The 27,454-nt window shown below is 36.7% G+C and overlaps 1 protein-coding gene across 1 annotated transcript in view; it reads left to right on the forward strand.

The window, feature by feature from the left end:
• Window positions 1–25,555, forward strand: part of nxph1 (neurexophilin 1) — a 31,096-nt gene extending 5,541 nt beyond the window's left edge. Inside the window, exon 2 of the mRNA XM_026348936.1 lies at window positions 23,728–25,555. Within this exon, the coding sequence (XP_026204721.1) occupies window positions 23,728–24,483 (756 nt within the window). The 3' untranslated portion in view covers window positions 24,484–25,555. The remainder of the gene's footprint in view (window positions 1–23,727) is intronic.
• The last annotated feature ends 1,899 nt before the right edge of the window (window positions 25,556–27,454 follow it).

Here is a 27,454-nt window from a genome sequence, read left to right on the forward strand (position 1 = left end):
CAGTTTTTCAATCTGGTTTAACCCCATTTTCCCCCAGTTCGGAATCACTGAGCTTCTCTGATATACATAGCACATATTGTGTGTGCATGTTTAGTAGTGGAAGCGGTATAGCAGATAAGAATGACAAGTCCAAAATAAAGACAACGACAACAATTTAGACCTGCACACAAATGAATCAACCAGATGCAGATCCCACACTAGGGAAAACTGGAGGTTTAAAAAAGCCAAACACCTGAAAAGGTGATAGTAAGTACCTTCTTCTGTGTGAGCAGCTTTACCATAGCCTCCTCACTTAAAAGTGAATGATCACTAGCTTGTGTAATCTCAATAAATATTTAAAAAGTGAAGTTGTATATGTTTTTTCACCAGAATGATTATATCAACAGATTTAATACATATAAAGTCTTTTTTTTTTTTTTAAATACCCACATACACACAGTATGACCGCTCAATTCCTGCTGAATTGGATGAGGATGAGGATGGGTTCCCTGTTGAGTCTGGTTCCTCTCAAGGTTTATTCCTGTTGCCACCGTCGCCCTCGGCTTGCTCATTAGGGACAATCTGATTATTATGATTAATACACATTCACTGTTCATATAAACTAACCAGCGGCTGGTTAGTGTAGTGGTGACGAAAACCTCCTCACGCCCTTGTACCTTGTACTGACTTGTAAGTCGCTTTGGATAAATGACTAAAATATAAATGTAAATGTAAACTTCAATAGATACAAAGCTGCTTTGTGACAATGTACGTTGTTAAAAGCACTACACAAATAACATTGAATTGAACTAATACCCTACAGATACAGAACAGTGTGATGTAACTAACCCAATGACAGATCTAACTTACCAGTCAAATAGTGCTGGCTGAGGTTTTGCACCCCTCAGGGAAAAGGGAGGAGGAGGTGGTGGAAGGAGTGTTAATGTAAAGGAAGAGGAGGTGATGAGGAGCGAAGAGATGCTTCCCTCTGGTGCATTGGCAGTGATGGATCTGCCATCAAAGCTCATCTCTTCTACAGACAGTTACGCTGCCCACTGATGGGAATTACTACACATGTCCGTTATCTTTTCATTTAGATCTTTTCATCCTGTTATGTTACAGTGACTGACCATGCAAGTGCAAAAAAATTAGTGCATAATGAATATTCATGCAAGCTTTCTTTTAACTCATATAATGGCCACTTCTGTTGCCAAGAAATCATTACAGTGGAATGCAGAAGGATATTAATCACCTAGAATTAACCTGCAATTAATTTAACATTAGCCCTTCTAAAGAGCTGTTGAATAATTATATTAGTCTCAGATTTACTAGACTAATAGAGTTTTACTTTCAGCTGCTCTAAGGTCTGTTTGAATCAGTTTTCCACCTAAAATTAAACAAGCAAAAGACTATATTTGTACTTCATGTAACAGTAACAACCACTGAATCTGTGACACTTTGACACAACTGTGACACATTTTTAGCAGGTAATCTGATTTCTGTTCATGTGGCACAAAGTCCTCCCTTTGCACTTTGATGACGTTGCAATCAGCCTTAAAACAAGTGATGATATTTTCACATTTAAAATGATGTCCAAGTAATTCCGGATTCCATAAATGAGGTTTATTGAAGTCAAGTGCATTATTTCACCAAGAAAACAGATTACTAAATTTGTAAGTCAAAATTTAATAAAAAAAAACCAAAACATTGGCATCAGTAAACAACAAGTTAAAAGTAGACAACATAGACAAGAAAATACATGCTAGCCCAGGAGTAGACACCCCATTCCAGAGAGCCGCAATCCTGCTTGTTTTCCAACTACTGCTGCTTCCACTGTTTATTACCTGGATCACGTGTTCTGTCAATCTGAAGCTGTAACCACAAGAATGGTTAGAAAACAAGCAGGACTGTGGCTCTCGAGGATCAGGGTTGCCTCCCCCTGGTATAACCTGGTCAGAACCCTCCAAATTAATGATAATAATGACATACTTTATTGATCCACTTGGGGAAATTCATTGCAAATGATCCACCCTTGATCCACTTTTTCCATCATAACATAAGATTATTTTATTTTAAACTGCACTGAACAGGAAGCAAAGAGTTGTCAAAGTAACAATCCTTCCTGACCACACCTGACCTTCTCTGTAAAACGTTCTGAAGCTCTGCATCACACAGCTTCCACCTTTTGCTCCGAACACAATCATAATTTGCATGATCGCTAGAGGTCAACAAATGTTTTCTATTCTTATTTAGGACAATGTCAAGCAAACATTTTTTCTTGCAAATATGTTTATTCCCAATTAGCTATTTAAAGATTTCAAACTCTTAATCTGTGCACCTGGTTTTACCATTTCAGTTCCTAGCAAACCTTTTAAAACCTTCTACCCAAACTCGACTACCCTTATTTTTTCACTTAAAAATTATAATTTGTGGAACTTTCTGGGAGAGCTGCACAGCCTGTGGGAAAGCACTACCTGACTACCTACTGTCTACTATTCACCTGTGGACTACTAACTAGAATTATAAATGGTTGTAGAAAAACAACCATTTATATTAACCAACAATAACCAACAAAAATGTTACTGACGTAAAACAGAAATTGATTTTTTTTCTTTTGTAGTATGTGATATAAAAGTCACAAATTTTATCACAGTTGCTGCTGATATCAGAAACGCTTAAAAAGAAGATCTACAGTACAAGTGGGTAAAACCAGTTTCTCTAAATAGGCTATTGGTTATCCTATGTCATATCAAATTCCTGAAATTAAATCTTCAAAGTAACAACTCTCTGTGACGCCTGTGGTTCACTTTCTAACTTTGTAGTGCAAAGTCTGATAAAGTGAGAGAAATGTTAGATGAGGAAAACAGCAGGAAAAAGGTGGAGGAGGGAGGCGAGTGAGCGACTTTTAAGTTTAAGCTGCTTTATGAGTACAGTTCTTTGTCGTCACCACTAACATGTCACGTCAGGTTAGGCTGTTGTACTGTTGCTCTCAGAGAGAACAAGCTGCCGAGGACAAATAGACTGCAAATTGTCAAGACGGATAGTTTTTTAAAGAGGAGCAAATGATAGAGTCAGCTAAGTTTATATAAAGACCTATAAAAACCTCAGTGTTATTCCTGCCTCATTCTCTCATTCCCTGCTTGTAGGTGGTAGGAGAGGTAGAGCACTGAAAAAGAGAAACTGTCAGCATGAAGGAGTTATTTGAGATACTTAATATACATAGAATATATAGAAATCAGTCAAAATTTATTAGAGGCATTTGACTAGATTCAAATCTTGACAAAAACTGAATTGACCAAGCCAAAAAGCCATGTTGCTTGCATTTTTGTTATTACAATATGTATGATTAATAATCAATGAATGCATTTTCATCATTCTGTATAAAGAGAAATGTTTTAAAGTTATCTTATATGGCTACAGAAAATTTGAGAAGGATAATCTGCCAATATTATTGCCTGCAAAAAACTTAGAGAGAAGATTTTACAAAGCATGCAACTGTGAGAGAACGCTATGATCCTTATCTTAACCATAGTCAAGATCAGTCACTTACTTTAAACCAGCAACATTAGTGCATGTTAATATATAGCATGGTATTGAGTTCATTATCTAATCAACTTATCAAATCGGAATTGATTTGAATTCCTTATGAAATGTTATGACATTTAGCTTTCACCATTTTATAGCACCTAAAGTTATTCATAACCACAACTCAAAGCTTTGCCATCATCTGTCATCAGGCAAACGTCTAGAAATACTACAGTTTGTAGTGGAAGCTACTGAATAAATCACTGTAGGTCACAGAGTGATGTGTAAGCAATTTGGAGCAAATACAGTGGCAAGAAAAAATATATGAACCTTTTTCATGATATTCTGCATTAGTCATAAAATATGATCTGAGCTTTATTTAATTCAAGAGTATTAACAAATATAATGTGGTCAAAATAACAACATACACAAATCATAGCTTTCAGAGCTTTTTCTTTGTTGAAAACAACCATAAGAAGATAATTAGTTTGCATGTGTGGATTAGAGCTACTTTGGCTGGTAAAGAAACAACCGCAGGTCACAGCCAAAGATTTGAAGGCATCATTGGAACTAGTTAATTAACATCTGCATTCATGTGTTTACAGTACGTAAAACATTTACCAGGCAGGGTGTCTATGGCAACACATAGGAAGCCTCTGCGTACTTAAAAGAACATTTCTGCACGCCTGACATTTGCCAAAGAGCACATTGAAACTCCACAGCAGTACTGGCAAAATGTTTTGTGGACTGATGAAAGTAAGATTGAACCATTTGGTAAAAACATGCAGCACTATATCTGGCTTTACAATCGCACTGAATATGATCATGAAAACATCATCCCAATCGTAAAGTATGGTGGAGGAAACATCATGAGGCCTGCTGTGCTGCATCAGGGCCGGGCCAACTTGCAATGATTGGGGGGAAGATGAAGTCTCAAGTGTATAAAAAGAATTTCAAGATAACGTGAGAATGTCTCTACGTCAGCTGAAACTCTGTAGAAGTTGAGTGATGCTACAGGACAATGACCCAAAACACAAAAAGTCCACAACAGAATGGCTTCAGAAAAAACAAATCTGCCTTGAAAATGATCCCAGATCTCAACCCAGTGTTCTCAAAGAAGACATGAATGGTCATAATATTTGTGTTATTATTTTAGGAACAATGTATTTGTTATTACTCTTGACTTAGATGAAGATTAGATCACATTTTATGACAAATGAATGCTGAAAACCTTGAAATGCCAAAAAGTTCACATACTTTTTCTTGCCACTGTAGATGGATCAAAATTTCAGTGGTGCTGTTCACAGTTAACATCAACAAAATAACTGAAAGGCAATGTATTGTATCAGTGTGATTATGATGTCATTCTGATTTAAATGGCTAATAACTAAAAGCCACTAGCACCAACAGAATTTAATGTAGCTGAAGTTAATTAATCAGTACATGAAGCATAGATAATTTTTACTTCTTTTTTCAGTGTGTGACAGGGGTGCTGTGATGATGCAACAAACTGGGCAGTCTTTATCTATTCCTCAGTGCTGTAAATGACAGGGATTCATTACTTACAGCAGCACTGAAGTTTGTGGCTGCATTTATTTTCCCATTTTCTTCCCGTGGTTGGTTAGCTGTCACACTGGAGGACAGAAAAAAAAGCCATGAGGAGCATGTCTGTGTCTGACAGCTGTCAGTCACATGTCAGCGAAATGAGTCATCCTTTAGACAGGTGTTGCATCACTAAAAGTTGAGGGGAAGGAGGAGCCCTTCAATTTTCCCTTATCTCCTTTTCTCATTTACCACTTCTCTCTGTCACCTTGTTTGGTTATTGCACTGTCTCTCTGACTTTCTATTCTCCACACTCTCTCTCTAGACTCACATGAATAACTGTTCTTAGCTAGCTGACCATGGACTTGAAACATTTCATTCCTTTCTGGGAATCAGATGTACTCCTTCATACATTTCTTTCGAATTATCATTGTATTGCCATCAATTCATATTTTTATAACTCAGAAGTTCCATGTAGGCTGTTGTTCAGATACACAGAGTAAACATGCTCACATGCATTTCCCAGCTTACTAGGAAATGCATGTGAACACGCTCTGCTCCCCTTCTGTAAAACAGACTGAATTAAGATCTGTTCTATAGAATTGTGATTAAAGCTGTGTGAGTGTTGCAGAAGGCAGCACAGCAGGCAGGGAAACCTTGCTTTTATTAAATCAGCTAATTTTCAATAGCATCACCTTTAAAGCTGCATACTGCTGTCATACTTTACAGTATATCTGTGTTTTCCTGTACTACCCCTAGGTAAGTAAAGTAAGTAAGTAAATAACCTTTACTTATAGAGGACTTAGCCATACCTACAAAGTGCTTAATGAGAACATAACATACTGTATAACAATTTGGTAAAACAAAGTCCAATACAAAGAACATAAAATTACTGAAGTAATAAAAAATACTATGGGATTTCTTCACTATGATTGAAAGCTTCTTCTAAATGTTTCTTCTTCATTGTCAAACCTTGTGAAAATGTTCAGAATGAAATGGACTCAAAAGGCTGTTTACTTTGTGTCGTATCAGTTTTCTAAGTTGACTTTTAACCCTCTGGGCTTTGCACTTACATTTACAAAAGTAAACCCTGCTTATGTAAACTGTATAAACAGAAGTGTATTTTAGAGCAGTAAAACATAGTAACTGAGTTGATTCTTCAGGGGTATCGTCTCCTTGGTGTTTTTTGTGTGTCTTCCTTCGTCTGTCATACTCTGTATGCTTGAACATTTATCAAATCAATTACTGCTGATGGGAGTTCCTCTGAACAGGTAGTGAGGTGTCTTGGCACTAATTCATCATGTCGCTTTGATGGAACTGCTTGGCTCTCTTAGTGTCAGGCTGACAGCTTAGGGAGAGCGTGGCCGATATGTCAGGCCTCACAAGCCATTATTTAAAACATTAGCTGCTCAGAACACGGAGCACACCTCCACCATGATGATTTACTGGAGATTTCTGTGTGGCCATTGTGTGTTAGCTCCAGGAACAAGTCCCTGCATAGCTGTGATGCAGTTAGAATATAGTATACACTTACTGTGTCTCACCAAAATTGGCAGGCCAGCAGGATTCACCACATAACACTTTTTTCACGAATAAAAGAGAAAAGGGGAAAAAGATAACATACTACAACTTGCATGCTGACATTTTATTAAATTAATAATAATAAAAAAAACCAATGCTGTAACAACATAGAGCAGTAAGAGAGTTGGTAACTAAAATGTTAGCTGCTATTTGTTATTTACAATTGTTCAGTGCACTCAAGTTGAGTTGTAGGCACTCTTCAAAGATAGTGTTTTAGTAAAGCTCATGATTGGTAGACAGGATGGATGCTCTTTTAAATAATTTTGGAAAAAAGAAAAAAATATATACACAGTATATTTATGTGTGTGTGTGTGTGTGTGTATATATATATATATTTATATTGCTTTGTGACTAATAACTCCAGCATTTCGTAGAGTTGTGTGCATTATTGCAGCTGTTGTCGTTTCTCTTGTAGTTGCTCATTCCTCAATAAAACTCCCATTTTATTCAGCAAAATATGCAGATCGATCCGAGGAGAGGCAGAATAGCATCCAGATACAAAGATTGCTTCGTCATCATGCTATGATTGAGAGACTAAAAGCACCTTTAACAACTTGCTTGCAATCATTAGCCTAAAGATTTGCTAACAACTCATGCATTGAAAACGAGACGTTGATGTATTACTGCAGTATAGAAATACATCTTTCACTGTTTATTTAGCTAGTTGCAAATAACAGCAGAGCAGGTCAAACACACACTCCACCTTAGCTCATTTACATGCCTGGATTTGCTCTTTAAAGTGGGAATCCTTTACGATTTATGAGTACGAGGTAGGAGTAGCTCTCAGTCATCAGTAAAGCCTTTAGCTAATACCACTACTGTACCACTTCTGTTCGAATAAATGTGGTGCAGAATCTAGCAGCTTCAGTTTGCATCAGTTTTACAAATGCAGATTCTAAAGCAAAACACTTAAACTAACTAAATATTATTTCATCAGATGAAGTAAACACATGCACAGATTTTTTAAAAGCAGAATAGAAGCCGTCCCTATGTTGTCCCCCAGATGTGAACGGCACCCATGAGCTAACTTTATCATCATAAGCTGCTTTCACCGCACTGAAATCCTAAACATGTCCAGACTTTACCTGGGTGAGCAGCGTGTGAGAACACAAACGTCTTAGTTATTCAGCTCGGGGATTACTCAGACTTTATCCTGCGAACCCCCTAGTACAAAGTCTGTGTAATGTCCAGGTGAGCTTGTGTGCATACAGCAGGTAATAGTAAGGTAATAGGGCGTTTCCTGTCAGCCGCTCTGCTCAGCACAGCATAAAAAAACTGCCTCCTGTTGTTGTTTTTGTGTCATGTCGGGACTCTTGTATGCCACCACCCCTGCTCCATCTTAAATCAAACATTATTTTCCTGAATGAAAACCTATGTCACCCGGACTTTCTCCTGCTGTGCTGCTGCACGCACAATTCTGTGCAATGTCTGGACCTGATCCTGCTGAGATAGTCCGGAGTGTCGTTGTGAACATGCCTATAGTCTTTTATTATAAGTCTTTTAAATCAATATTTGTGCCAGGTTTCCAGCTTATGTGATCCCTGAGGTGAAATTGAATAGTCTAGTCTTTGTTTGGCCTCCAGTGCTTTAACTTCTTTGCAGTGCAGTGATTTACTGTACAGATCTATTGCAGGTTGAATAAGTATACATTGTTGGCTGTGGTTATGCATGCATTTAATTTTGCATGCAATTAAAATTAATTCTGCTCACAACCTAACACAGCCTCAGCAATGCTGGGTTGGTTCAGCCGAATTAAAGACAAGTTGATGCAACTCAAAAGAGAATTTTGAGATATTTGTGAAAAGCTCGATGGTTTCTAATCATTGCATTTCTAGAAACATAAACTTAGTCATGTGTCAAGTGAAAAACAGTGAATGCACATGGTTAAGTTCAGTTTATGCTTGAATACATTCAAGCATGTCATTTCAATATATACAACAGAAACATAAGTTATTGTTATATTTTTGCTGTAACTATGGTTACAGGAAGCTATGACCACTACACAGTTTGCTGACATTTTATGCCAGCTGTTATTAAAAATGTTATTAAAAATTTTTACTCACAGATTTCAACTCCGTGACGTGATCAGTAATAAAATTCAGACTCTGAGCTGCTGCTGGACAGTGAAGGAAAAAGCTAAGGAAAAAATCATTTAAATTATATTCTTCATTTATCTGTATTATTATTATTATTATTATTATTATTATTATTATTATTATTATTATTATTATTTACAAAAAGAACAAACTTTTTTTTTAAAGAATTTATCCATATTTGGTTGTCAAGTGAGTATTCATGGAATCAGAACGGTGTATGTTAGATTGAGTCAAAATAAACAACAGTCTCACTGATGTGTTCCTAATAATTTTTGGATGACAGTGGACCTCTGTGGCACAAGCTCCACAATCTCCTGGTCACATCAGTGTCCTTGAGCAAGACACGGTCCACATGGTCCTGAGGACCCAGGGCCCAAGCCAGGATCTGAGTTGGGTTGGTTGCAGATAAACCATCCAGTCCTCTTACTCTGCTTCCTGTACTAAATTTCAATATTATTTGTATAGTGCCAAATCACAACAAATCATCTCGAGACACTTTACAGTGTAAGGTTTCAGACCTTACAGAGTACAATTGTAATACAGAGTATAATTGTACTATTAAACTCTGGCCTACCATCAGTCTGAAGATGTCACATGCCTGCTGTCCTCTGTGATTAATGGTAAACACTGTCAGGCTGAAAGGCAAACTCAAAGGACAATGAGCATTTTAAAAGGAACTTGCTTCAAAAGCCCTGTCATGCTGCTGGACAATAGAGGAGGCCTTGACACAGTTAAAGTCAACCTATGCGCCTTTTGTTCAAATATCAGTGCTGTACAGGAGACTTGAAGTGCACATACAAACATGTTGTTGGTACCAATTAAAGAAAAAAAAAAACCCTCATTGGTCTCTGACATAAAGTGTAACTGACAAAAGTAATAAAAAATAAAGAAATTCAGGAAAATCAGAGAACTCAGACTGAGCTGCTGTTCAACAGAGGCATTAAAAAACTGACTAATGAACAAAAATGATGCTACCCTTAAATTAATATTTTGTTACACAACCTTCGAAACAGTCACTGCAATCAAGTCATTTCTGTAACTGTCAATGAGACTTCTGCACCTGTCAACAGGTATTTTGATTCATTCCAGACAAGCAAACTGTTCCTGCTGTCTTCGATTTGAAGGATGCTTTCTCCAGGCTGCATGCATTTCAGCTCTTTCCACAGATGTTCAATAGGATTTAGATCAGGACTCATAGAATACCACTTCAGAATAATCTAATGTTTTGTTCTTAGCCATTCTTGGGTGTTTTTAACTGTGTTTTTTGTGTTATTATCCTGTTGCATGACCCGTGACCTGCAACCTTTGTATGTAATTGTATCTTTGTATGCTTTAATTTTGCATCTGTAAACACAGAGCTGATGTGACTTGGTAAAAAGGTCAAGTTTTGTCTCAATGTTCGAAAGGACATTCTCCTAGAAACTTTGTGGCTTGTTAATATGCATTTTCTCGCTTTTTTATGATTTGCTTTTAACAGTGGAGTCATCGTTGGTTGTCTTCCATTAAGTACACTTTGGCTCAAACAGTGACTGATGATGCAACATGACACTGATGTGCCTTGACCTTAGGTTTCACCTCTAATGTCTTTGGAAGTTGTTTTGAGCTCTTTGGTTACCATTCATATTATTTGTCTCCTCAATTTGTCATGAATTTTGCTCTTGCATCCACATGTGTAGTCACAGAAACATCAAGCTGCTTGGAGATGGTCTTATGGCTTTTTTTCCTGTATCATCATTTTTTTCTAATCACATGAGACAACTCTCTCCTTAACTTCCTGTGGTCTATGTTTAGTGTGATCCACACCATGATAACCCCACAGCACAGCGACTACTTTTCACCCTTTAAACAGGCAGACTGACTGATTACAAGTTTAAAGACACCTGTGATGTATGAGCACATTATCAGAGAGAACATCAAGTAACTTGTAATCAACCAATAACCAACAGATGTGAGCCATGTGGCCTCCTCCCCACCATAAAGTATGTTACATGTTATCAGTTGGCAATGTTGGATAAAGGAAACACAAAACACAAAAGAGGGAGATTAAGAAAAATAGTAGGATGAGACTCTGGATAGATGAAGATATACATCAACAAGGAGGCACTTACAGCAAAGAGGGAGAGATGGGTGGTCAAGGGTCCAGCACAGAGAGTACAAAAGTAAAAAGAGAAGAGCTGGAGGAGATGGAGAAGACAGGGAGAAGAGAGATAGAAAGATAGGCACACTAACAACTACACATATTTTAATCTTGATTGGCACTACGACCAAAAGAGACTGAGATTGCCCCACTTTTAGCAAATGGTAACAGGTACAAGCCCTGAGGTACAGAATAAGCTACTAACTTAAGATTAAGGTATAATTATTAGTTTCAATTTCAGAAATAGAGGGCTCAACTAGGCACATAAGGGAACTAAACTTGAGCTAAACTTTAGCTTTTTACCTTGTTTCACCAAATGTCCAATCTGACATTTTACAGAGCTATTGGGCCATTATTTTTGAAGTGAAGATTGTTGAAGCAGCTTGTGATGTAATTTCATTGACTAGGTTTGCAAACAAAATAATACTAATTTGATCTTTGAATTCCGCATTGACAGACACATATATATACTGTACCTCACTAGACTCAAATAGAGGATAAGTCCCACATGATAGTTTTCTCGTGGCAGCACACATTTCACATGTCTCACACAGTGGGTAAATCATATACACTTCAAAAGTATTGAAACAGTGAGGGAAATTCCTTTACTTTTGCTGTAAACTGAAAACATTTGGGTTTGACATCAAATGATGAATATGAGACAAAAGATTAAAATTGTATCTGTTTTTTCGTAAGTTTACTTCAAAATCTGATAAACAAGATAGCACCTTTTTTTGTAACCCACCCATTTTTCAAGTGAGCAAAAGTATTTACAGATGTGACTGACAGGTGTATTTTCTTGCCCAGGTGTGTCATATTACATTGATTATTTAAACAATAAGTAGCATTGAATGTTCAGAGGTGCTGAACATTCAATGCTGGACCCTTTCCTCAGTTTCATATTTGGGTTTTGCTTGTTGTTGCAGACTGCATTTATAGTTAAGAGGTGTAACCAACATGAAAACCAGAGAGCTGTCTATGGGTAAAAAACAAGGAATTGTGAAGCTGGGAGAAGACAAAAAAATCAAGAAGAAAGAGAAGAAGAAAGAAAGCAATGGTCTACTAAGTAACAGAGCAACAGCAGTTATGACAAAAACATTGTGAGAGCTGTAAAAACAATTCCCTTAAACAACTATTAGTGACATAAGAAAACAATTTCCAGTCTGCAGGAGTGAATGAATTGCAATCTACTGTTACTACAATCTACATAGAACACTTCACAAACAAAAGTACAGTGGCTACACAATATGATGAAAATATATATAATATATAGATATGGAAGGTTTAGGCTGGCCAAGTCAATCTCAGATTTAAACCATATAGATCATGCATTTTACCTGCTAAAGAGGAGATGGAAGGGAGTAACCACCCAAAACAAACAACAACTGGAAGAGGCTGCAGTGGAAGCCTTGGAAAATATCAAAATGCTAAATCCAAGTTTGGTGATATCAATGGGTCACAGGCTACCTGCTCTTATTGCAAGCAATGGACCTGCAACTAAACATTAGGTCTTGTTCACTTGAATCTATTTTAAGTCGATCTGTTCTTATTCTTTTGTCCAACAAAATGTGTTATCTTCAAAGTTGTGCATTGGATCCAGATGAAAACACTTGGAAATAGATCTTTTGTCTCATATTCATCTTTAAATGTCAAACCCAAATGTTTTCAGTCTACAGCAAAAATAAAGGAATTGGCCTCACTGTTCCTGTACTTTTGCAGTGGAGTGTATATGGACATTTCCTTGCTTTAGTCTCCCAATAAAAAAGACTTTAAAACAGATCTTTTTTAAGATATGAGATGTTTTTTCCTCTCCCTTATCAGAAACATCTGATGATGCTGAATCAGATCTGTATATAAATTAAAAACCAGCATTCTGTCGTGTGTTCAAGTTCTGGTCAGTGGTCAGACACTGGATTTACATTAGCACATAAATACCAGCAGTGCAATTTTAAAAAAATATAGATTTTTGCATGTGCATATATTGGTATTTTGTTTGTGAATTTATTATTTAAGTTTATATATAAAATGTTTCATATGCATATATTTTGTAGATATTATTTATTAATCTTTATTAATGGTAAGTTACATTTCCAACTCAAGTAGTAGTTTGCAGTTTGTTAACATACTTTTACAGGAAATTAACATAAATGTGTTCAGTAATCATAAAACCAGTATAATTGATGTCACATATCATTTGTATTAGATTTTTAGATGTCTTTATTTAGATCCTTGGTTTATGTCAAGGATTAGGTCATTTAGGTCATTTAGGTCAGTTCTCTGTTGGGCATCTTGTCAACAGCCGTGTCTACAGTGATGGGACCAAAAGATACATCACTAACTCCAAATGCATCTCCCAGTAGCCCAAAGTCCATCTGAAAAAGACCAGTGACTTTTTACAAGTCTGACTATATCCCATATATGCCATAGTGCTTTGATAAAATGTTACTTGGCCACTCAGTTGGTTCTGATATGAAATAAAACGCCCAATTAGTACTCACGTAATAGTTCACATTCTTTTGCTGCGCTCCTTTGATGAGGTAAATAGAGAAAGACAGAAATGCCATAAAATCCAGAGCACTGCAGTCACTCAGCAGCTTCCACCCTCTGGGTGACACAGACCTTTGATTTTCCCATTAGCAGCCGGAATAGAGGGAGTACAGCCTAAACCTACCTGGCTTATGATGTTCAAAAGTGAGTAGTGGAGATACTGTTCACCTAACCCCCCATCCCTTCCTCTACTCCACTCAGACAGCGGCATCAAACAGGCTGATAACAGATAATCTCAGGCAGGCTGCTGTTCATTTACAGCTGAGCTTACTCAGATGAATGTGGTATGGTGGGCTTTATATTCACTCATACTGCCCTCGCAGAGGCTGCTGCAGCTCTGACTTACAGAGGTGCACTTGGTCTGTTTGTCTACATTGAAAATGGACTCCCCTCATAGTGTGTTTGAGAAAGGCAGCTGAGCAATGCATTTTGAATAGGAAGCAGCTGACTTTAATTTATCAGATCAACTAAAATCTGTTAATCAGCCACCATTTTTATTTGGGGAAAACCCAGTTGGAATACTTTCAAGTAATTATTTTGAATTATATTGATGAATAATTTCAAGTCATTTAAAATATAAAAAATAATTTATCTTCAAAGTTTTTATTCTAATTAGACATGAATTTCTTCCTTTCTAAGAAATGATAATGACAAGTTAAAGGGCTCTGCAGCTAAGAAAGCTGCAATTCTACAGCCAGCATTAAAATTTTTAGTTTACTGAAAAGCATCTAAGACATTGCACAGTAGTAGATAGTGTAGATAAAGACCCTATTACAAAAAATCAGAAAGTCTTTTATTTAATAACAATATGATAACAGTTTGCAAGTTAAAGTATTTCAGATCATTTTCTGTCTGCAGCAGAAACTTGATATAACTCATAAATAGCTCTCAAATGATTTTGAGTTAATAATTTGAATTATGGTTTCGTTTGCCTTTTTTAAACTAAAGAAAGTGATCCAACATGGCTTTCACTGCAGCCTCTTTCAGTTGCAGTTGTTTGTTTTAGGTGGTTACTCTCAGCAATGCAGCCCAAGCCATGGCATTACCTCCACTGTGTTTCACAGATAAGCTTATACTGTATGTGCAGATCCTGTCTTTCTCCAAACATTAACCTTTCTAGCTCTTTGGTAAAGGTTCATTTGGTCTCATCAGCAAAAACAGCAAAAATAAAGGAACTGGCCTCTCCGTTCCAATACTTTTGGAGGAGCGCTTGTAATTGTTGCTTCTTCTTAGGGATGTTGATGATAGTGAATGCTGATTAACAGTTGCACTAGATTTTAATAATACTCACTCTATTCTGCTTTAGAGGCTACATTTATTTATTAATTGATTTTAACAGTACAAATTTTTTGAGGGAGTTTCACCAACGATCCAGCATTACTAGGTTGTGGCTTTGTTTTTTTATTTGCTCAGGTATAATCAACAATGAAATATTTTCAGACATACATTGATCACATGGTGGATAGAAAGTTGTGAATAATAACATTGCCTGCAATACAGCCAGTTTTCTCTTTAGTGTGTTTATAGCAATTAATGATTAGTAAACTAACTTGTTGTGTTAACACAATGTTGGAAAGAGACAGCAGAGTTGATTGGTTTAAAAAGCAACTGTGGAAATAAAACTATTTTACAGTGGTTGAACTTGGCAACTATTCCATGGTTTATACAGTGCTTATAAAAAGTATTCACCCCCTTGGATGTTTCATCCTTTTATTGACATTATATATCAATCATGTTCAAGAAAAAGTTGGTGACTTTGACAAAAGAAATTTCTGAAAAATATCTAATTAATGTCAAAGTGAAAACAGGTTTCTACAGTGAAGTAATGTTAATTAAATAAAAATATATAAGGTGAAATCAGTGTTTGCATTATTATTCACCCCCTTCAGGTCAGTATTTAGTAGATGCACCTTTGGCTGCAATCACAGCATGGAGTCAATGTGGATAGGTCTTAATTAGGCTTGCACATCTGGACACATCTAGATTTATTTCTTTGCAAAACTGCTCAAGCTCTGTCAGGTTGCGCGGGGATTGGGTGTAAACCAGCTAATGCAGCAGCTAGTATTACAGCTTATTTCACCTTCCAAGGCGAGAGGCAAGGTACACCCTGGACAGGGCTGACATATAGAGACAGACATCCCAATCCTAGCTGCATGTCTTCAGATACTGGGAGGAAACCGACTGGAGGACCTAGTAAAAACCACACATGGAGAACATGCAAACTCCACACAGAAAGGTACCTGGCTGACTTCTGGATTCAATCCCTGTTTTTTCTTGCTGTGAGGTGTCAGATTGACCGCCGCCCCACTTTGCCACACATGATCAGCAAATTTAATGTAATTAGAATATAATAGAAATAAGTAATGCCTAAATTGTAATGATTTTAGTGTAATTAGACATTTACTTTTACAGTTTATGTTTTCTTATTGACATAGTGAAGATATGCTATTAATTAATGCAAATGACAATCTTTCTTGTATAAAACAAACAATAAAAAACAACAACAACAACAACAACAACAACAAAAGAAAATCTTTATAACCCTACAACAAAATGCTTTTGTTGCCTAAACATGACAGACCTGCACAATTCTTTCAGTCAGGTCAGCTGCATAGCAGCTCTGCCATCGGTGTGTGAATGTGTGTGTGTGAATGGGTGAATGAGACACAGTGTAAAGCACTTTGAGTACCAGCTAGGTAGAAAAGAGCTATATAAGTGCAGAACATTTACCATTTACTCAACTCTAAATATCAAGGTAACACCTTCATTTTTTGTTTATTCTTCATGCACAAGATTCCTTCTTATTGTTTTTAAGAATTCAGTTTTACAAAGAAAAGGGAAATAGTGGATGAAGGCATTCCTTTTTTTGTACTGATGTGTGGAAGTGTGATTAGATTAGATTAGATACAACAAACTTGAAGTGGATTCAGGGACCAGACTCTGTGTATATAAAATACATAATAAATAAAATAAAATCCGTACTACTTATACTAAAACTGTTAAGAGCCACATGATTGAGCTAATTCCAGTCCCTGGGTGAAAAGCAGCATACATTCTGGATAGTTTGCCAGTCTATCATATCATATCATATAATCATATCATACCAAGAGACAGACAACTATTTACATTTGCAGTTCATAGTGTACAATTAAAATTAAAATTTTAGCTGTGAGACAGGAATCCTAACCACTGACTGATGTGTGTATGCACGTGTATACTGCATGCAGGCAGCAGCAGACTGGGGAACAGAAACAAGCTTTTCATTTTTCACCTCCGAGTTTAGCTCAAATGTTAGGGGATACTACAAAAACACTTGTGCAAGTCAAACTAAGTCAAAGTCAAAATTGTCTTTGAGTATCTTATGGCACTGAGAATAGAACAAACAAAAGTAACCATCTCTATTCCAAAAGGTCTATATTTTAATGTGTGATTCTCTGAGATCCTCTCAATAGACTGAGAAATTGTATTTATGTACACACCAATCAAAGTAATTACATGAAATAAATTTACAGATGGCAGTAGTATTAACAGTCAGTGTTTTATTTATTTAAACTAATTCTGCATTATAATATGATAAATATGTATATTTATCAAATATTTTGTTCGTATAATGACTCATTGTTTATTTTTTCAGAACTTGACAGCTGCAGAAAATGCTCATGAATAATACCCCCAAACATTACATGCATACTGTGCTTTCAACTGCATGTTTGCTGTGTGAATAACTTAATGTTATTTGTATAAGTAATAATCTTTTGCAATGCATCATTTACTGGAGGAAGAATAAAAAAGGTACAGAAATGGTGGCTAAAAAGCATTCGAGGGGATGGTGGGAATAGTGATGGCGGCGTGTGCTGCGGGAGTTATTGCTCCACTTACTTTACAAACTGAAAATCTCATTAAGTGTGACACTGAAGATTAGTTGAGAGGGACCAAAGTGGAAAGAGAATGAACTCACAAAGAGGCTGTGAGGAGACTTTGGCTTTGTTTGCCATCATTAATTCAGCATTGAAACAGCTCAGGGGGAAGCTTCGAGCCACTGATCAGAAGAGCTGTAGATGTGACAGGCAAACAGGTGCCCTTTTCCTCTCTAAACACTCTTCCCTTTTAGCTCCCCTCCTCAGGTCTTAATTGAGGTGATTTGTGGATTTGGGCCATCTGTGTGCTGACAAAATAAAGCCGGCTTTGATTTATTGTACCTCGGGACATATTAGCCTCTGAATTTCACTACCAGGAATCCCAATTGTGCTGTAAACACCAAGACAACAAGAGTGGAAACAGGTTTTATGTTTTCTTAGAATTTAGACATTAAATGTGGAGCAAACATGAGTCACATTGTTTTATTAATTATAAACACATTACACAGTTTTCTCTCTTATAATACAGTACAGTTAATTAAAATATAATTAATGCATATACGTTGATGTTTTATTAACAAAGTAAGCAATCATCTATTTCATATGTCAGCTGTAAATGATTTTAACTCATTTTTATTATTTTTCTTAGCCAGGGTTCATGGTACAAATTTGCTCCATCCATCAGATGCTCTAGTGAGAAGCAACTAGTCAAGAGTGTTATAGCAAATGGCTTCATGAAAATTTAGACATGGGTTTTTGAGTTGTGGTTTAACAGAAGCATTTTTAAATTAATGATGGTGAAATAATGGCACCGTTAACTTAATTTTTGTTACACAACCTTTTGAGGCAATCACTGCAATCAAATGAGTTTTTTTTAAATTTCAATGAGACTTCAGACTTATATGCTGTTTACTAAAGTTACACATATTATTCAGAAGTTTAAGGTCCACATGGCAGTAGCCAACCTACTATGTTCCCTACTATGAACTATGCTCCCAGATGCAAAAATAAAGCATACAAAGAAAAGAACACTGTACATTGGTCTCAGTCGCAGGTCATGGGTCCTCCAACAGGATAATAACCCAAAACACACAGCTAAAAACACTCAAAAATGCCTAAAACATTGTCGTACTACTCTGAGGTGGCCTTCTATGACTTATGATCTAATTATGTCATGTCAAATTAGCTTGAATCCAGACCTCCAACCTGACCAAGGTGACCAAGAGTAAGTAAGCATTTTACTCAAAAGTAATAATGCTATGGTGAAATTGCACTGCATTATGCATAATCTTAGGTTTATATTCTAAGGATCTACTGAAATCATTTTGGATAATTTACATTCTCTAAAGAGTCCATAGATGTTAAAAGTAATGGTAGTTTACTATGGTAGCTGAAATAGACTTAGCAAACATTTTGAAGGGAAAACTTACAAATCCCTGGGGCATTGTGAAAACAGTGATATGTGAAGTGATGAACAGATATATCAGAGTGAAATTGAAAAAAAAAGCTGAACTCTAGCAGGGTTGTTGCATTTAGATAGTAAAACCATAATCTTGTTACGAACTAACTTAACTGTGATGAAACAACAAGAATCCATTTACATCTGGAACATGATTGTCATCATTACATTTTTGGCCAAGCATCTAATTTGCAACAGAATAGGGGTCTAAATGTAAATGGAAACTTTAGCTCATACTGCAGTATTTGTCTAGTTTTTGTTTTTTGGGTTTTGGAAGCTTTCTAAATATAGATGTGGTTTTGGTCTCCACATGTCTACAACATAGCATCTTAGTACCACCACCAGCAATAGCTCAGGTGGTAGAGCAGTCATCTACAAGCCACAGGGTGAGTGGTTTGATTCCTGGTTCCTTCTGGCTACTTGCTGAGGTGTCCTTGGACAAGACACCTAAACCCAGTAGTAGCGCCGACATATTGTCTGGCAGCTGTCCAACTGCAATTTCCCCAACGGGATTAATAAAGTATTAGCATTATTATTATTCTTTTTCCCCCAGTTGTGCCCGCATGGTCTTTAGACAAGTCAGCCAACTATGTCTCTAAAAATTAAATTTTCAGACATGTTTTTTTTTAAATACATTAATCTGTGATTTATTAATTTACAAGGACAGAGGAAACAAGGAAATGTGTCTTTAGAGACATTGTAGTCTCCTGCTCCTCTTATGGTATGTGTATAGTATCACTTCTTATTGCCAAAGCTGACCTGCTGATCACTTGTGCGGTGTATACATGAAGTAATGCTAACGCTTAACTTATTTCATGCTAAATACCTAGTTTTACTATACAGCAGCTGAAGTAAGAGTCTTAACATATGCTTGTATTATTCCTGCACCTAAAGATAAGACACTTTCTTTTTTTTCTTTTTTTTTCTCAGGTCTGCTAGGTTATTGTTTTATTAGCTCATCCATTAGCCATTGCTTCTCTGTCTCCCCCAGTTACCAATTCAATTCAATTTTATTTGTATAGGGCCAAGTCTCAAGAGAAATCATCTCAACAATAATCAGCTAAAACATTGGGTAGGTCGGTGGGGCCAGTAACTGCACTCTGGTGATATACAGCTCCAAGGCCAAGGAGTACAGAGAGTTAATGCAAAGGTAGCATTAAAATGGATAGGATGGTCCAGAGTCACCTGAGCCAACTCTAACTGTAAGCTTTTTAAAAAAGGAAAGTTTTAAGCATAGAGTTAAATGTAGAGAGGGTGTCTGTCTCCCAAAACGTGAACTGGAAGCTGGCTGCATAGGAGAAGAGCTTGATAGCTAAAGGCTCTGCCTCCCATTCTACATTTGGAAACTCTAGGAACCACAAGTAAATCTGCAGTCTGAGAACCTAGAGTTCTGCCGGGAAAATATGAAACTATGAGTTTTTTAAGATAAGATGGAGCCTGATTATTAAGTGCTCTATATCAGTGGTCCCAAATCTTTTTTGCGCCACGGACCAGTTTAATGTCAGACAATATTTTCATGGACGGGCCTTTAAGGTGTGGTGGATAAATTCAACAAAATAAAATGATAGGACTGGCATAACAACTGGTATTTTCTATATGTGGCCAAGCAGTTTTGAAGGCTTCATTGCTTCATTAGAGAGCATGTCACTGCAGATTATACAGAGCGGGCTTGGTGCTTTGGAACAACCTGTTGCAATAAATCCATATTTCCAGTAGGACTCCTGGTATTGTCTAATATTTTAATGCAACTTTCTTTTTCTTTGAACTTGTAGTCTCTTCTTCTGTCTTCTCACTGGCTCTTTTACCCTGCACAAATATACTTTCCAAAGCCGTTAGTTTTTTGTTCATTTTTCTAGCTTGGGGGTTTCAGTTTAGCTGTAATGTATTATGTGATACCGACTGGAGCAGCCCCTTTAAGAAGGTGGAGGATGTAGGTAGGACATGTTACTGAGGCAAGCATCTTGACATGGATCAAGAGTGAGTCATAGATAGATGTGGAGGAGAGAATCTGGTAATTTTCCAAATTAAACATCGCTTAGAATCAGATAATAAATAAAACGGAAATAATGTAAGTTATGTATTCTTTCGGTGCGGCCCGGTATCAATTGACCCAAAGACTGGTGCCAGTGATATAGTTTATCAGAGCAGCGAGTATTTGAGACACTTAGCTGATAAAGTGATCACAAGTAGTGCTAATTAGCGGTGCAGTGCTAATAATATAGTAACACGAAGCAGCCAGACCTGAACCCTTAACCCCCTTTCTGCTCACTGGCTTCACTTCACTTAGAGATAAATATGAAATGATTTATATATTCTCTGTTAAAATTATATAGATAAAAAGATATCTGGAGCTTGGGAAGTATAAATACAACTCCAGAGAGTATTTTTAGGATAACAGGCTTAGCCTTGGCTGCAGAACTTACAGTCAGATACGCTTCAAACTAACACTGACAGATGATATAACATCCACATGAGCTGATTTAGGATTGTGAAACCTCATAAGTGTCATGATAGAAATAGTTCCACTGAGATAACTTTACAGATACATAAAATCATATATTACATTTCATTGTGCTTTCATTGTCTCAATGGTACACCAATGGAGCAAGCTTGGATTTTCTTTTTAAATGTACACTACCAGTTAAACGTTTGGTTGCCCATAGAAATTGGCATGTTTTTGATAGAAAAACAGCTTTTATAGCATCACATTGATCAGATATACGGTGTAGACACTGTTGTAATGAGTATTGTAGCTGGAAACAGCAGTTTTTAAAGGAAAGGTATATAAACATACAGAGACCCTTCATCAGCAAACATTAGTACCACATATTGGTATGTGTTCCACATATTGCAAAAGTTTACAGTATGTATTTTGAAACACTGCTGTATTTCAGTGATCAGACTTGAAAAAACAGTGATTGCACAAACCACTGTATTGAGACCAGTTAATAATTTTAACATTCTCAGGTTATCTGCAACATTTGCAGTGACTTTAGTAAAGAAATCATGTCTAGACTGAAGAGTACCGACAGAGATTATGTCGCTTGCTTTTCTCAACAGTCTTCTTTGCCTGGGGGGGAACCAACTGGCTGTCTGGCCAGTAGTCAGGTATCTGCAAGGCCTGTGCTGGCCATGGTACTCACTATGTTTACCAGATGCACTATTCCCTTAGGTAAGCACACTACAACTGGCAGCTTTAGGATCCAGCAAGTCCACTGGCAGTCAGCTTGAAATATGTTGGATGATGCCCATGACTGAGAACTACACAGATAACCCTGTTTGTATACGCCACACAGAGTCCACCCACTGGACAAAACAAACAATGACTACAAATAGACAGTCCTGTCCACAGTCAAAAAGATGATAAATGTATCTGACTAATAAATTTTGTGTGTATTCAAACCGAAATATATCTTATCCCTGTCACTCCTAATTAGTTAGGACCATGGCAGTACAAAACATTAAGTGACCCCTCTCAAAGAGAAATCAGCTAAGTAACGTTAGACTGTGAAAAACTGTGAAATACTACAGAAATTAATTTTTATGAACAAAAATTGTACAATAGCTGAATGCCCTAAGTAGTTTGTGGGGAAATTAGTTTGTCTGGCCTGCCATATCTGGCCAGCTGTAACTACTTAAATTTACAGTATTTTAATTTTAAGATAAACATCTATGTCACTTAATTATAAATATTTAAAAAAGCTTGCTGTATGTTCCTGTTGTCCTGAGATACATGCTGTGAAGCAGTTCAATTTGAAGGGCCAACTGATTTGTAGCAAAACCTTTTTTTAACTATTGATCCTGGAGGCAACCCACAAAATGCAAAAGCCTCAGCAAGACACATATGCTGTCATGTCTCATAGTAGAAATCAGGCAATCAATATCACATACCACCAGCAAAGCCTGTATGAATCTAATTCCATCCATTGGTGCTAAAATACCTTTGGATTCATCAATTCAAGGAACAGTTTTTAGTTAATAGTCTAGTCTTTACCAGCTGAATAGACAGTGTCTTTATCTGTGTGGCCCAGAAGATACTACCTGTATTTGACAAGGGCACAATATGTTTTTCATTGATTGCTGTATTTTTATTTATTTTTTTTTGTGCTTGGCTTGCTGTAGTGTAATCCCCAAATTGGAACTATCAGCTATCATGATTGATATTGAATATTTCAGTCAGTATGTCCTGCATGATATAGACTAATACCATATTTCATGAATGCAACATCATTTCACCCAATACAGCCAGACTGAAGTATGCTCTTTTACCAACTAACCATAGCCTTGGACCAGTATCATTTTAAAACCCATTTCCACCCACCTAATCCTACATTACTTGAATACCTACTCAACTCACTGCCCTCAATTTGTTGATATCAACAATGAGTTGTGAGGATAGTGTTAAAATAAAAAGTGTTTTTAATTGCTCTTTTTAAGAATCTTGCTCAAGTGTTTGGACTTATTCTGAATGATTTAACCTCTGGTAGGAATTAATCAGCTGCCTTTTTTTTTTTTTTTTTTTGCCAAATCACTGATATTTGGCTTGTTGGTGGTAATTTGGCAAAAAAATGTTCTAGGACACGCTGTAGGTACTAATGTTGGGAAAATGCAACATCCATACATGTTAATTGTTTGTGTGCTAAAAGCGTAAGGGTTAATCCAGACATATCAGAAAATTATTGCATGGATCAGTGATACAGCTGCATTGGTTCAAAAGTACAGATAAAACTGGTCCCTTGCAAGTTCATCATTATTCCTGTTTGTGCTTAGCTTGCCTTTTTACTGCATAGGAAACAACAAAATGAAACTGAAAATCTAAAAATTAAGCAACTTTGCGCTTCACTTTATCTGCGGGGAGCAAACAAACTGGAGTCATGTTTCCAGAAAGGAAATCAACTCAGCATACTCTAAAGGGCCCATCAACTAATATTTATATCTTAGACAACTGAGTGAAAGAATATATATTTAGCAGCTGATGTATACTATTTTTTCATGTTTCTGCAGGTTACAAGCACTCATGCCTCAAAGTCAGACGTTGTCAAGTCAGGAAACCCCAAATCACCACTAAAACATATATGGACAGAAAGCAGCAAGGATATGTCCATTAGTAGGCTGCTGTCACAGACACTGCAAGGCAAAGAGAACAGCACAGCTTTGGACCTTCACTATGATACTCCAGAGCCCTACTCAGAACAGGACCTCTGGGACTGGCTAAGGAACTCCACAGACCTGCAGGACTCGCGGCCAAGGGCTAAACGGAGGCCAATGGTCAAGACAGGGAAATTCAAGAAAATGTTCGGCTGGGGGGACTTTCACTCCAATATCAAGACGGTCAAACTCAACCTGCTGATCACTGGTAAGATTGTGGATCACGGCAATGGCACATTCAGTGTCTATTTCCGACACAACTCTACAGGCCAAGGCAATGTGTCTGTCAGCTTGGTCCCGCCCACTAAGATAGTAGAGTTTGATTTGGCAGCACAGCAGTCTGTCATAGATGCCAAGGACTCAAAGTCCTTTAATTGCCGTATAGAGTATGAGAAGGTAGAGAAAGGTGCCAAGAACACTCTCTGCAACTTCGACCCATCCAAGACTTGCTACCAAGAGCAGACACAGAGCCATGTCTCCTGGCTGTGTTCTAAACCTTTCAAAGTCATCTGCATCTTCATATCCTTCTACAGCACCGACTACAAACTGGTGCAGAAAGTGTGCCCAGACTACAACTACCACAGTGACACTCCCTACTTTCCCTCTGGCTGACATATCCTGATTTACAGCAAAGTGTATAAGTGGAGCACAGACTGGGGCTTTTACCCAGAAATATGGATGAGACCCATTCTTTCCTAAAACATAGCCATTCCAGAGTGTCAACCATCCCAAAATCTTTTCCAGACTTTATGTTTTTAATTTTACTGAGGAAATAGATATTTTAAGTTGTTTAAAAAAGGAGAGTTTATAGAACTGTAATATTTTTGAAATGACTAATATGATTACTATTATAATAAGTTCTTAAGTTACAATTTGCTTCCTGAATTATATTTTAACCCTTTAAATCATGTATAGACTGTAAGGTTGTATTGGTCCTGTTGGGCTTATTAGTTGTCACTATTAAACTCTGTGCATTGTTGTTTAGATCACACTCATAGTAAAACTAAAACTAGACTAGTTAATAACTTTCCTTTACTTCTCAGCATATTTCATGTACAATACATTAACTATCTGGATAATAACATGTTGACAATTGCCCCTGCTGTGCTATCTATGCTCTGCAGTTTATCCTGCATAACTGGAAAACAAAATAAACTCCTAACTAAAAACATTTTAAAAAAGAAGAGGCAGCTGAAGAGAGTGAAAATTCAAATCAGAGTTTGAGGCTTTTAGAAACGTGAGGTTGTCTTGCCTTTGTAGAGGTGAATGTGAACTGTTTAGAAAAAGTCAGGAGAGAAAATATATAACACACTTAGACTCTGCAACACTGTCAAACTATCTTCAGTGTTCCTGCTAAAGCAGGCAGCGTTTGAGTTTGCTGACTGAATGTCTGAGTACCTGACTAGTTAATCAGTGGTTTGTTTTTAAAGACGGGGCTTGCTCACTGTCACTTAATATATAATATGTAATGTATTGAATTCTATATCTTACAGCCTAATTTTTATGAATGGTTTGTACTGTACATAGTTTATTCCAACTGAGCTGCTTCTGTACATGCCCTCATAAGCTATGTGTTTGAACTTTCCTGCTTAGGACAATTTACGCTCGTTCTTGGTTGCTCTAACAAACAGAATGACATTGCTGCCCTAGATGTGAAGTCCATGAAAACAACAATCCTGTACAAAAGCTGTAAAACTGATTAAATATATTAAAAGTATACAATTAAATTATCTTTATGAAGGGGGGGAGGGAGGTGTACATATGAATAAAGACAACTGTAAATTTTATCAACTGAGTTCTGGTACATGAAAGTTCTTCCTGTGAGTTCTGCTAATATAATGAATCAGTAATGATTTGCTGACACATGGTTCTTTGCATTTGTATACAGAAATACATGCATACTTCTTTAACACACTGCCACTACATAAAATTATTTTTACAAAAAACATATATAAAAAATCAAGAAAAAGTTATACATTTTACAGTTGCACAAAGCTAGACGGAAGAAGAGATAATACCAACAGTTACAGTTAAACTATCCAGAACAAAACTAAGAGCTGCAAAAAAATTTGCAGCTGCTCACCCACGTCATTTGGTCAGTACTCAAATAATAGAAATAATAATCTCTGTACTTCCAATGCATTAAATGGCACTGCTTTTTAATTGTGTTTCAATTGTTCCTTTAACTGATTAAAGCTAGTTATCTTCAATTAACATTTTTTTCACTTCCATATAAAACTCAGAGTGTTTGTAAACAGTGAAAAACATTACATTGCCTCCACAGCAAAGGGACCCAGAACACATAAGCTCTGTGTTTGAATATAATTACTTCTTGGAGCTTCTTCTGATCTTGCACCCGTGTGATTGAGCAGATTTCCCAATAATCAAGCATGCCAGAAAGTTGGACACATAGAGGCAAACTTGTTCTTCGGCCTCTGGGAGATGTGGAGATTTGCATGTGAGACTGATACCGTCTGTTTTGGGACTTCTCAGTGGCACCTGTCATTGAATCCTCTGATTCTGCAGTTGGGATCAGCAGTCAGCTTTAAACAGATTAGAGCCCCTGGGGGAGGCAAATCCATTGCTTTTGGCTAGCTCACAACTTATCAGTAATTAAACTGGATGTCAGGCTTGTGTGTTCATTGGTGGTCCATGGTGTGCTTTTACAGCTGTCCTCATTAAGGAACTGTCTTCAAAAGTCTGCCTTTAATACTCACTCATTTATAACCATAGGCCTACAAGTATATTGACAGTTTTTATAATTTTGCCTTCATACAACACCACAATAGATTTGAAATACTGCACAATAATAAAGATGTGATCAGAGTGTTTTGCAAAAGTATGGAATTTACCATTTTAGAATTATAGTAATAGAGACAATTGACTTACAAGAAGTAAATTGGCCAGGTATCGTCCATTCCTTTGTTTCTGTAAGACAAATGAAGCAGGTAAAGTAGGTGAAGTTGATATGAGGTATTGAGTTGGCATTTGCCAGCTGTTTGATTGGAGCTGGCAATATAAAATATATAAAGTATATAAAGTCAATATAAAGTAAAATGAACAATGCAAGTGAAAGAGGCCATCATTATATTAGCAACGTAAATAGATAAGGGAAATAACAAATCTAGTGTGGTTAAATCAACAGTTTGGTACATTCTTAAAAAGAAAGGAAGCACTGGTGAGCTCAACAACACTGAAGGGCCTAGAAGAACGCTGAAGCCAACTAATGTGGATGATCGCAGAATCCTTGGTGAAGAAAAACCCCTTTCCAACTGCAACAGAAGTCAAGAATACTCTGGAGAAGGTAGACAGATCATTGTCAAAATCTACAAAAAAATCTTCAATCAAGAGATATTTATTTATTATTATTATTATTTTATTATTATTTTTTTATTATTTTATTAGATTTTATTTTCATGAACGTAAATACAGAGGATTTAAATTGTGCATATGCAGTGTGAATACAAAATTTTCTGCTGATTTTAATATTACACAAAAATCACCTGTGTAAATACAAAATGTAAAAAAGTATTTGCCCCCTAAACCTAATAACTGGTTTAGGGGGCAAATACTTGTCACCCTT

This window comes from Anabas testudineus, chromosome 11 (assembly GCF_900324465.2).
Source record: "Anabas testudineus chromosome 11, fAnaTes1.2, whole genome shotgun sequence".
Lineage (NCBI taxonomy): Eukaryota > Metazoa > Chordata > Actinopteri > Anabantiformes > Anabantidae > Anabas > Anabas testudineus.